At 42.6% G+C, this 12,395-nt stretch overlaps 1 protein-coding gene across 1 annotated transcript; it reads left to right on the top strand.

Moving 5' to 3' along the window:
- The first annotated feature begins 6,411 nt into the window (after window positions 1-6,411).
- Window positions 6,412-6,845, top strand: LOC119883460 (cystatin-A1-like). The gene is given in 3 exon segments (XM_038694145.1): window positions 6,412-6,516; window positions 6,716-6,787; window positions 6,789-6,845. Coding segments are annotated over 3 exon segments (234 nt in total).
- Window positions 6,846-12,395: the final 5,550 nt, after the last annotated feature.

Here is a 12,395-nt window from a genome sequence, read left to right on the forward strand (position 1 = left end):
TTTACAGTGCACACATATACACACACGGAGTTTGCGAACTGACAGTGAATTAGTGAATTGTTAGTGATGAACTCTTTGAACAACATGTTGGCTTGTCACACAAAAAAACCAGGAATAATTAAAATCTGATCTGACAGACTCATTTCTGTATGTAGGACAATAAGAAATTATGGGAAAATGTGAGCAATTACTGGCAGCAGAGGAGAAGCATTTTGTCTGGATCGACTTTATTGCATGTTTTAACTAGCAGAGTGCAGATGTCTACCAGCCCTAAGGTGTTTCTTGGGAATCTTGGGTGTGTCCAGGGTGAATGCATGAGAGTAGTAGAATAAAGTGTTTTTGTTGTTTTTGTTATTGTATTAGGGTTTTTAGTATTAGGTATTAGGGTTTACCTAACTGGAAAGGAAACAATAAACAGGATGAGTCAAAACATCTGAATTTAAACATTGTCATTTTTTACACACCACGCAAAATACCTCCCTTCCCCTCCCCAACAAAGAAGAGTTGAATATTACTAAATTGTCACTTACAGCTGAGATGGTTTTGGATTTATCCATCACATATCGTGCCTGGAATATATCTGCAGTTGCCACGGTTCAGGATGAGACCAAACTTTTCTGTGGATGTCAGTTTTTGAGCCACATGTGGGCCAAAGGCCAAAATGTGGCCTGCCACAGACTAGTTTTTATCTTTTTTTAGAAATTTCTTAATATGTCATAATGCATATTGTTAAAAGGTGAATACTGCTATGAAGAAGAATCTCTTCAGTCAATAAAATATTAGCTGATATTAGACATTAGCTGTGATGGCACGCACACACGCACGCATGCACGCATGCCACAAATGTTCGTCTCCAGATCCCCTAATCATTAGATGATAATGGTGTGCGGTATGATGGTGGTTATTTAATATTGATCTCCAGGATTATAAGTGATTTCAAGTTTAATCTCATGTTCTCAAATTGCATCATCGGTCCAGTGACTGCAGATAAAAATGAGCCTTTTAGCCAACTCTGGCACATTTACAGCAATGTATATCAATCTGCTACTGTTAAATATATAAATCAAAACAGCTGACTTAAATTCATTAAGGAAAACAGTGTAACAACAAGCAAAGTAAAGAAGAATTAAATGATAATCACTGTAAGAAATGGGCACAGATTTTATTATATGGGGTTATAGGATATGAGTTTTTTACCTTTCCACTCTGACATGTAGAGTTTTAACTGCCCTGTGTGCTTGTTTCCTTTGGAATAAAGTGACCAAATATGCTACACTAATATTAAAATGTGTTATGATTAAATAACCAAACTTAGCTCACCCAATATCTACGGGTATAGATGTAAAGTCAGTTTCTTTAGTTTACTGTCCCTGGCTCACCTCTTAGTTTGTTTGATTTTTTGTTGTTTTTTGGCTTCCTTAACTGTTCAAAACAGGAATTACATTTATGTTCTGTGCCTCTGTGACACATTTTTATTGATTTTGACTCTTAATGCAGCTGTTCCATCACCTCAGATGTTATAAGAGTTTATGGTCTTTACTTGAACTGGATTTTTATTTATTTATTTATTTTTTTAAACCTGTCCTGCCCAGCAGCCTGGTATAGAGTATGATGACCTGGATACCATATTGTGCCAGACAGATTTTACTTTAACAAGAGAGTATTAATATACTCCTTTGTCTGTTTTATTATTGATTTAATAATGTATTGATTTGTCACCGGCCCGGACAGGGGGGCAGACACGGGGATAGGGGGGCACAAACAGGCAGCACAGAGAAAAGACAAGACCTGCAAGAGAAGGGGGATGAAAGGTGGGGACAACAGGGAATAGCGGAGGGAAACACCAATTGCAGAAAGCAACGAAACCTGCAATAGAACAGAGAGGGGGGCTTGGGGAGGAGAAAAACAACAACAAACACCAAAAAAACCCAAACAATAAAAATTATAATAATAATAGTAAAAGACAACCAGCCGAACAGCAGCAATAAACAGCTGACATAGTAAGACAACTAAGAGAAAAATGAAAATAAGAAACAGTCAAGCACACTAAATAAGCAACACAGCACAGCCACGAGAGCTGGAATAATAACAATTAATTTAAATAAGTAACTGAAAGAAAAGCATCAGGAATAATTCTACCAGGGACTAAATTTGTTTGTGTCTATGTGTGAGACTGTGTGTGTCTGTGTGCGTGTGGGTGAATGTGTCTGTATGTGTGTGTGTACATGTGTGTGTGCATAAAGTTAAAGAATGTAGTTGTTAGTGAGAGTGCCCCAGCAACAGGCAGACAAGAACCCCAGTTGCCAATAGGAGTGGGAGAAAGAAAAGAAAAAAAGAAAAAAGAAAAAAACAAAGACTCCCAGATGCACCGCAATGCAAACACGGAAGACCCCGACCCAAATGCCAGTTGAAAATGTAATGCCGACGGAACGCAAGAAGCATAACCCGTGGAAGAGCAGCGCCCGGACTGACCGGACCGACCGGACCGGCGCGCACACAACATAGACCAGTGCCCCCCCCCACCCCACCCAGCACCCCACCACTGCGCAGCGAACAACCAAAATGCCCAAATGCCATGCAATCATCAACACCAATGCACAAGTGACGAGCCCAACGCGCACACTGCACGAGCACGGCAACACCCAATGCCCAGCAGCCCCCTGCGAATCCCGCGTGCGAGGTCGGGCAAACGAGAGAGAGCGAGCGGAATAACACGACAGCGAAAGCCAGTGGAGAGAAACACCAGCAGCAAGTCCCAGCCCGGCAGCAAACGCGCTGCGCAGGTCACCATGCACCCGCCAATAAAAGTCCGCCATCCCCCAAAGCGCCGGAAAAAACTAAGGCTGCCAGCGCCAGCCGACATACCCCATGCCCAGCACGCCCCCCGGCTGCCGTGCAACACCAGCCAAACCAGCAACGAGGCAAAATCAACCAGCTCAGCTGCATGCCACCACCAACCCACCCACCCGTCAAGGGCTGAGAACTCCAGGCACAAGCCCAGAACAAACCGGAGCACATCCCTGCCCCTGACCCACACTGCACATGCCAAAAACTAACTATATACCTCAGTATCCAGAGGGGTCCAACAACTGGCCGACAGAGAAATGGGGAAGCATGGATCCGAGGCCAACGAAGCAAAACAGGGACGCTATCTGGTCCCTCCAAGCCAAAGAGGAATTGCCTCCCCCAGACTCCAATGCACAAACTAAACGCCCAGCAGCCATTCAGAGACCCTGCCCAGGGAAAAAGCACAATGCATCAAGATGCATCGACAATCGCCCTCCAAACTGCAACCGGATCAACACGCGCAGTGCCCAGAGACCCCCACCCCCAGAAGCCAGGGCACCCCGTGACCCCCCAAAGCACAAAGGACCCCAGACCGCATGTCCCGGAGGAAGCTGTACCCTGCCCCAAGGAAGAACAGCAGAAAGCCGTGCCGGGAAGCTCCCTGTCGCCAGGGAGTGTTACTTATGGATGTAATTATAGTGAAAAAAAACCCTGGAACCACCATAAGGACCCCTGGGGGTCCCCACACCCCACTTTGAGAACCACTGTTCTAAGGCACAGTTTATGTCTGCCTGCTTTCATTTCATTTTTTAATGTTTGTTTTTTATTGCTTTAACTTGCTTAGTCTAATCGAAGAACTTGTGTGAATTTTGACTATGCTGTTTCCCCACCAGTCACATTTCACTAACTTAACCAACATAAAATCAAAAAGGGTATTAGGGAAGTCTAAGGAGTAAAATGCATGTACTCAAATTGCTAGGAAAAATTTGGGATTAAACAGGTTAAAAATCTGTCAGATACCATGTGGGCATCCGTGAGCAGGCCACCAAAGAGGTGATGAGAAGTCTACCTGCTACACAGAGGATTAAAGAATAGAACCTCACATCACCAGCCTCTGAAGCTGATGGCCGACTTCACAAGTTAAGCACATTTGAATTCCAAATAGAATTGCTTAAAAACTATCTCTGGGCATGCATGCAGGAAGCCAGACTCTCAAACCTTACCTTGCTATCTATAGAGAGGGATATTTTCATAGATAAGAACAAGGTGGCTGAAAGGCTTGGGAGGATAAAGGAGAGCAGGATGGTGGTGCTACAAGATCATGTCTCATTACTGTATACTGTTTGGGAATACATTCAAATTTTTGGACATTGGACATTTCATCTAGGCTACAATGGTTCAATTTCCATTAAAATTTTGCAAACAGCAGCTGCTGGATAAAAATGATTATTTGTAAGTTATTTCACATTCATGATTTGTGAATGTGATGATGTTCTTTGTTGCTGCTTGGTTATTGTAGTAACAGCCGGCCCAACATTGCATGTATGATTGTTGTTTGTTGTCGATTGTGTATGCTATGGCTGTGACTGCATGGACATCTAACATACCTGAATGTCAAACTGTTTATATTCATTTGCAATCTATCCTTGGTTGTCTGCCCAGCTAGTCTAATCTGCCTAACTTTTTTATGCTGATGCTGACATTTGAGCAAAAAATTGGTAAAATCCATGGTGCTGACCATGGTTCTGAAATATCAGTAGTGCTGCATAAATAGGCTCAGGTACAGGATATTTGGTGTCTCTGTCCACTTAAAATCAATTCAAACAGCATGACACAATTTGATTCTATTAACCATAAAAGCCTGGAGGACATTATACAACATTGAAATCCTCCTGTTGCCTTAATATTCTTTTCAAAAATGTTTCAGACTGCATGGCCTCAGATATCCTACAAACTGTCAGAATGTCTGTTCTCTCAGGTTTCTTTCACATTCATTTAAACACTGACAGAGGCAGAATTTCAGTCTTAGTATTACTGGATCTCAGTGCTGCATTCAACACGGTTGACCACAATATATTACTTGACAGACTTGAAACTGGGTGGGACTTTCTGGCACAGTACTAAACTGGTTTGAATCCTACTTAAAGGACAGGGACTACTTTGTGTCTCTCGGTAATTATACATCTGAGCTAACAGAAATTAGTTGTGGAGTTTCCCAAGGCTCTATTGTGGGGCCTCTTCTGTTTAACATCTACATGTTTAGTTGTATTTATATATGTATATTTCTATATAACTAATGCTGGCTCAGACTATGAAAACAACAAAATATGTTAAATATGTTACCATAATTTATGCAGACCTGAAGAATATATCAAGGATTAAAGGACTTATGTCTCAGCAGGACATGGAAAAAATGTCCATGCATTTATCTTCTGTCGACTCAACTACTGTAACGGTGTCTTTACAGGGCTTGCAAAAAAATCCATCAGACAGTTGTAGCTGATTCGGAATGCAGATGCTCGAGTCCTCGCTAAGACCAAAAAGGGGATCACATTACTCCAGTTCTAAGGTCTTTACACTGGCTTCCTGTTAGAGAATGGATTTCTAAATAAAAAAGTAATCTGCTTCTGTTTGTATGTATTCTGAATCAGAATTTCTACCCACTGTCAGCAAACAGTTGCCTATTTACACATCCTAAAGACATTAAGCAACATAGCAGAAAAGGCTCCATAGAGCTGAGGGGACTTGCAGAGTACAATGATTATCTGTGTGTATGTCACTACAAGCAAGCACCTTTCACATACTTGTAGTTATTTGGTCATTTGTTAATATAAAAGTATTGATTATAGCTGCTTTAAAGACGCCCCAGATGACAGAATCTGAATTACACTTAGAACTTTTTGGGGATGTTTTAGGGTGTAACCTGGAATTAGGGAGTAATTCACAAAGGATGAGCAACAATGGCCACATACTGTAGCTCCACCAAAAATGTCATGTTTTAAGGCCCATTTATACTTCTGCGTAGGGTCTACGTGCGTACCTACGCCGTAGGCCACGCATGTAGCCATGCATTTATACTTGTACGTAGGTGTGTCCGTCATTCTGCAATTACACCTCCAAACATTAGTCAGCTGTAGCACTGCAGCGTCCACCGTGTTGACTTTTGCCGGCCGAGCAGGCTAACTTCCGGTTTAGCCCTCCGCTAACATAAATGGGGATAAAACTGTATACGTGCGGCTGGTGTAGCCTTTTAAAATGTTGTCGACCGAATGGATCACATTCTGATAGCGAAACGAGTCATTTCGCTCGGGTAGCGACGCTCAAATATATTGATTCACTGTGTTACAGCTGCCGTTTTGGCCTCTAGTAAACGTTACTTCAAAGCGCGGGATACTTCTGGTCGGCTCGGCGGCATTTCGAGGCTTCCCAGCCGACCAATCACAGTGCTTACGGTCCGAGTCGACTCAACGTGTAGTTACATTTTTGAGGAGGTGCATGTCAGGCGACACCGTAGCCTACGCTATGCCTATTTGTTGTCAGGTGAGTTTCAGTCTATACATTCATTCTTCACGACCTCAGCAAACAACTCTCTGGTTGGCATTTACATCACATTTGATTTCATTCATGGTGAAGGACGACATGGAGAATAGGACAGGGAAGACATATGTGGAATTCAAAGCAGTTAAATACAGGAGTCAGGTTGTGGCTGGAGAAAACTATCTCACCAAGGTAAATAAATTAGTTACCGGTATATTATTTATCTGAAAGAGAAGAAAGAAAGCCTCAGATATACAGTATGTATGGACTGAAATTAGTGTGACAGTGCTCAAGGTAAGTTGCTAAACTGATCCCTGATGGCCGAAGATCATCAGTGCTCATCAACACAAGATCACAAATATATCATGTGCATACAATCATTTCTCTCCAGGTCCATATGGGAGGAAGCAGTTACCTTCATCTGAAAGTCTTCCAATACCTTTCATGTAATGGAGGAAAGATTGAGCAAATGTGATGTACAGGAGGATCATCGCAAAGAAGATCCCCTTGTATCTTTCTAATTAATGTGTGGTGGGAATGAGGGTGTTCAAATAAACAGCTCAGGCAAACACTTGTCTTTCTGTGAATTGTATTCAAGTCTTTTGCAGAAGGAACTCACTGGGAAACACACGCATCATCCGAGTGAGCTGCAGTGTCTCAGCACATGCAGCTTTTATCCTAATCTCAGGTTTGGAGCACTATCTCATCAACGGAACATGATGTCTTGGATTGTTCCTTAGGGGACACTCAACGTAAGACTATCATGTTCAGATACATGGTGAACCACTTAAAGTCATGACCCCCCAGACAGAAGAGACCAGAGGTCCCCAATGAGTGAGATTAGTTACATGGCAGTGTTTGGAGATAGTTCTCATGAAATTCCCATTACAAATGCGATCACACAGCCTGTTTCAGCTGCTCACTGCCCCCAGGCTGCAGCCTCATAACTAAATTCATTGACTCTTGACATAACAATACACAATGATATTCTTTTAAAATAATGTTATAGGCAGAGTTTCATTCACAGCAGGCTTAATAATGAGAAACACTATTTAGCTGTCTGATCAAGTCAGTAAGGGTTAACTTTTATTTTTCTCATCATCTTTGATGGACTTGTGAGTTAGCAAATGGGTGAACTGTCGGATGCAGTGAGCTGACCAATCAGCTTCCAGCTATGCTCCGTTACAGTTACACCTCTAGTTTCGCATCTCTGCACGTTCTTTTGGCGCCTGCACCTGAGCGTAGGAGGCTGTGTTATCCACTTGAGAGTAAAAGAGAGCTGTGCCTGAATCCACTGTTGTCACGGAGCTAAAGGCAGTGAATTCCGCTAAAATGGTCAGATTTTGGTAAAGAGGTGGAAACATCGTGCAGCTGAGATCCATTCCACGGAGTCAAACCGATCCACATGTTCCAGACGTTCTTCCAGAGATTCATAGATTCCCAGTCCAGGTGGCTGGGTGGCGAGCCAACCTTGTTTGTGACTCTGACTGTAGACGGATTGCCAGGATCTTTCTCATCTTTATATGGCGGTAGGACAAATACTAACACAAAAAAAGTGTCCCAACGGTGAAAAATGAACTCTTGTCAATAAAGGCAAGTGGAACCAAGGACGAACTGAGCTCAACGAAGCTAAAAAGAAAGGGATTTTATTTATGTGCGCTCTTTATTATTATTATTTTAGTTTGTTATTTTTCACAACAGTTTTTTTTGTATGTACCAGCCCTGTGTATTTAATACACTTAATTCAAACTGTCATTCTGGTGTAGTATTCTTTTTGTACATTATCACTACCTCGTGATAAGGGTTACATAAATTGGCGAGCCAGCCAGGAGCCAGAGACATTGGATATCAGTTTTGAAAGAATATGCAAAATGGACTTCATACAGAAGTCAGGTGTTAAAATTCCGAATGCCGTTATCGTTATCCCAGGTAGCAGTCCAAGATGAGCAAGTTGTTGACTTCCTTAAGAAGTACGGTTCGATCGAAAGAGCCCTTTCCGTTGATGATTCTAAATCTGAATTTTACCAAAACCTGATCATTGAGCAGCTCAGCTTTAGAGTACTTAGAGCCACTTTTGCCATACACATACACAGTGCAGGGTGATCTATGTGCTAGATATGGTGTAAAAGCATTAAGCAGTGTGTACACTACTCATATTGGCAGTAATGTTACAAAAACATACCTAGCTGAGTTAAAGGGCTTAGCCAAGCTAAGTGGCAAAGACTATAGGGAGGTGTTAAAAGAGATGATGTTTCAGATTGGAGATATTGAAGCTATGAGGCCCGTATTTACAGAAATCTCCCCTTCACATGTTGAGACCCCAGTTGTGACGCGTCAACCTTGTACCCCTGAAGATCAACAGCCCCTCGTCTCACTCTTGGACGCTCCTCTGGAAGGCAATTGTTTAAGTGCCCCTGATTCAGTCCTGTTCACTAATGGAGGAAAAGCTCCGTCCCTTTCAGTAAGTGGCATAAACCCAGCAGAAATACAGAAGGTGGTGGTTGAGCATATTGTACGGAGGGAAGATAGTAGCCCACACTTGCAAACCCCAGTAAGGCTTCGTTCCTTTTCTAGAAAGATTCCCAGACCCAATAGTGAAGCTGATTATGACACTTGGAACACACATTGAACTGTTTTTAAATGATCCCAGCTTGTCCCATCTCCAGATCTCAAGAAGAATTCTTGAATGTGTACTTTCACCTGCAGCCGATGTGGTCAAAGGGCTACGGCCTGGATCACCCCCCACCGCTTACCTGCAGCTTTTGGACTCAGCCTTTGGTACTGTTGAGGATGGGGAGGAACTTTTTGCCCAGTTTATGAACACCCTTCAGGATCCGGGTGAGAAGCCCTCTACATATCTTCATCGATTGCAATTAGCATTAAACCTAGCTGTGAGAAGGGGTGGGGTTGTGCCTGACGAAGTGGATAAACACCTACTCAAACAGTTCTGTAGGGGATGCTGGGACAATTCTTTGCTCTCTGGCCTGCAACTTGAGCAGAAGAAAAGTAGCCCCCCCTCATTTGCCGACCTCTTGCTGTTACTAAGAACAGAAGAGGACAGACAGTTAGCAAAAGCTAGTCGCATGAAAAAACACATTAGCACTGCGAGGCAACGTGGTCAACTTCAGCTCCAAAGTGCTTGGGCCTGTGTAGAATCAAAAGAGAAGTCAGAGGTCAGTCTCAGTGTTATTGAGGATCTTGGGAGACAGGTTGCCAGTCTGCAAAGCCAATTAACCTCTTTTATGGCACAGAAAAAGACGAAGGGGGATGATAACAGGGGAACAGCAGGGAAAAGCATAGGCAAGGTACCAAAACTAGACAGTGCTGACACAGACATGCTAAAACAGACCAAGAAAAATCAGACTAACAGACCCAGGCCTTGGTACTGCTTTAACTGTGGGGAGGATGAACACAGTGCCCCATTTTGCACAGACAGGGCAAACCCTGCTTTAGTAGCTGAAAAGAGAAAACAGTTAGAGGAGAAGCAGCACAGGTGGGAAACACAAACCAGTCTCAACTTACCTTTAAACGACTAACTGTTCCTGCTGTGGGACAAACAGGGGCTGAAGGGAGTCAACAACGTCCCTTAGACGTAAACAGCAAAGGCAAGACTGGAGTATGAGCTAGTCTAAAACATTCAAGTAAGAGTCACCCTTTTAAACTTCCTAAGGGGCTGGTTGGCACCAAGAGTACAGCTAAAGTCAACATAAAAGGTGAAGAAGTTAACTGCCTACTTGATGCGGGTAAGTAACAACAGTTCCCCGGTCATTTTATGAACAGCACTTTTCAGAGCAGGAGATTAAGCCACTACATGATCTCTTGGAGGTGGAGGGAGCGAATGGACAGTCCGTACCCTATTTAGGTTACATAGAAATGTAACTTTTCCAAAAGAATTTATTGCAGCATCAATGGATGTGCATACACTCGCTTTGGTTGTTCCTGACATTCAGGCCACATCACAGTCCCTTGCTGGGTGGCTTTTTGGTGACTGCTAGCTTAGTTGACGTTCCCCAGCTGCGGCCCTATAAGCTTCCACTTGTCATCAGTAATGAGTCTGACCATGATATAGTCATTCCTGCTAAATGTGCGATTGCAGAGATAAGTGTTTACCAGAGCATCTTGTTACAGGAGTACAGTGTAGTAAACCAATCAGAGCCCCCCAGTCAAACAAAAAGCACAACCTAAACTTCAATTTTGGTGAGTCCCCAATTCCATCTGAATGGAAAGAATGCATCACTCAGCAGCTCAACAACATGCCCGACGTGTTTGCGCAACATGACCTGGATTTTGGCCAAACAGATAAACTCCTTTTAAACAGCGTGCTCAACCAATACACCCACAAGACATTGAAGCTGTTTGAAAACATATTCAAGAGCTTGTTGATGCAGGAGTCATCAGAGAGTAAGAAAAAAGAATGGCCAGGTCCGGTTGTGCATAGACTACAGGCGTCTGAATCTCCAGACCATAAAGGATGCATACTCTCTTCCAAAGCTGGAAGACACATTCTCAGCGGTTCCCAGTGGTTCTCCGTCCTTGATTTAAGTCTGGTTATTACCAAATTGAGGTTGAGGAAGCAGATAAACCAAAAAACGCTTTTGTGTGTCCGAGTACATTTCAAAGACTAATGGATGGTGTATGGGGGACATGCAATTAAAGGACGTGCTAGTCTTTATTGATGACTTGATTGTGTTCTCAAAGACCCTAGAGGAGCATGAAACAAGGCTGATGAAGGTGCTTACATGCCTTAGAAAGGCAAATTCGGGTTGAAATTATCTTGTGCAGAGATGCGAAACTAGAGGCGTAACTGTAACGGAGCATAGCTGGCAGCTGATTGGCCAGCTCACTGCATCCTACAGTTCACCCATTTGCTAACTTACAAGTCCATCAAAGATGATGAGAAAAATAAGTTAACCCTTAGTGACTTGGTTAGACAGCCAAATAATGTTTCTCATTATTAAGCCTGGGCCATAAAAGCTTTCAAATAAGTATGTTTGAGGTAAAAGGCATTATATTTTTATTTTATATTGGCTTACCAAAACTCTCTCAGCTTGCCTGATTAGAGAGAGTCTAGTTTAAATTACGTAAAAAGAAAGTTAAAGTTAGAAAAGAAGATGACGAATGACGGAGCAACCGTAACAGGCTGCATGCTCGTTGGCGCATGCGCACTATATTTAGACTTTTTATTACCAGATTATCCAGCCTCTCTGTATAAAACAGTTATGCAGTTCCCATTATTAACATGTAATAACATACTGTAGATCATGATGTTAGGAGTAGGTCAAAATATCACAGTTTTGTACAACATGAACTAATAAATGGACCAGACTTGTCACTCTATTACGTGTTGCTTTTCTTTCTGTGGTATCTTGATTTGTAAAATAGCTGCAGGCCAGGGTGATTAGCTGGTAAACAGTGTGACGAAAAAAGGCTGGCTGGACAAAGTAAACATCATACAACTTCAGTGAAGCTCTTTTCTACAAATCTCTTATTTATCTAGGAAAGCATCTGCAGGTTCCTTTTTTCATCATTACCCACCTGGTGACCCTACGTTCAACTGTATCTTAAACACTTAATGTAATTTTTGCACGGGCACTGAGCCTGATCCTTCAAGACATTTACGAGTCACAGACAGAATATACATACCTCCATTTTGTTTTAACAAAATGTAAATGTGTAATGTGTAAACTAAACATACCCTAACTATTCCAAATTGTACCTTTCAATTGTAAAAGATATAAGCCAAGTGCCAACTTAAATCTCAAATCAATGTCAGCTAAATCTTCAATCAGCCCCTGTGGAGAGGAGAGGGCTGGACACTCGTAGTCAGTTACGGAGCACTGCCATGGTTGAACTGCCACCATGAGGCCAGGATAATGTCAGGTGGCAGGATGCAGGCTTGCCTTTCGCCGATATTGGACGTGAATTTAGTCCTTTTCAGACTTTAACTTGGCTAATTGATGGAATAATTATTATCTTAAAAATCAGAGATGGGGACTCGAGTTAGAGAGAGACTCAAGACCAACTTAAGTCGCACACACAGTGACTTCAGACTGGACTTGAGACTTGAGGTG

This window comes from Micropterus salmoides, unplaced genomic scaffold (genome assembly GCF_014851395.1).
Source record: "Micropterus salmoides isolate LMB-PRFRI ecotype aquatic unplaced genomic scaffold, ASM1485139v1 Ms_hic_scaffold_1, whole genome shotgun sequence".
NCBI classification, from domain to species: Eukaryota; Metazoa; Chordata; class Actinopteri; order Centrarchiformes; family Centrarchidae; genus Micropterus; species Micropterus salmoides.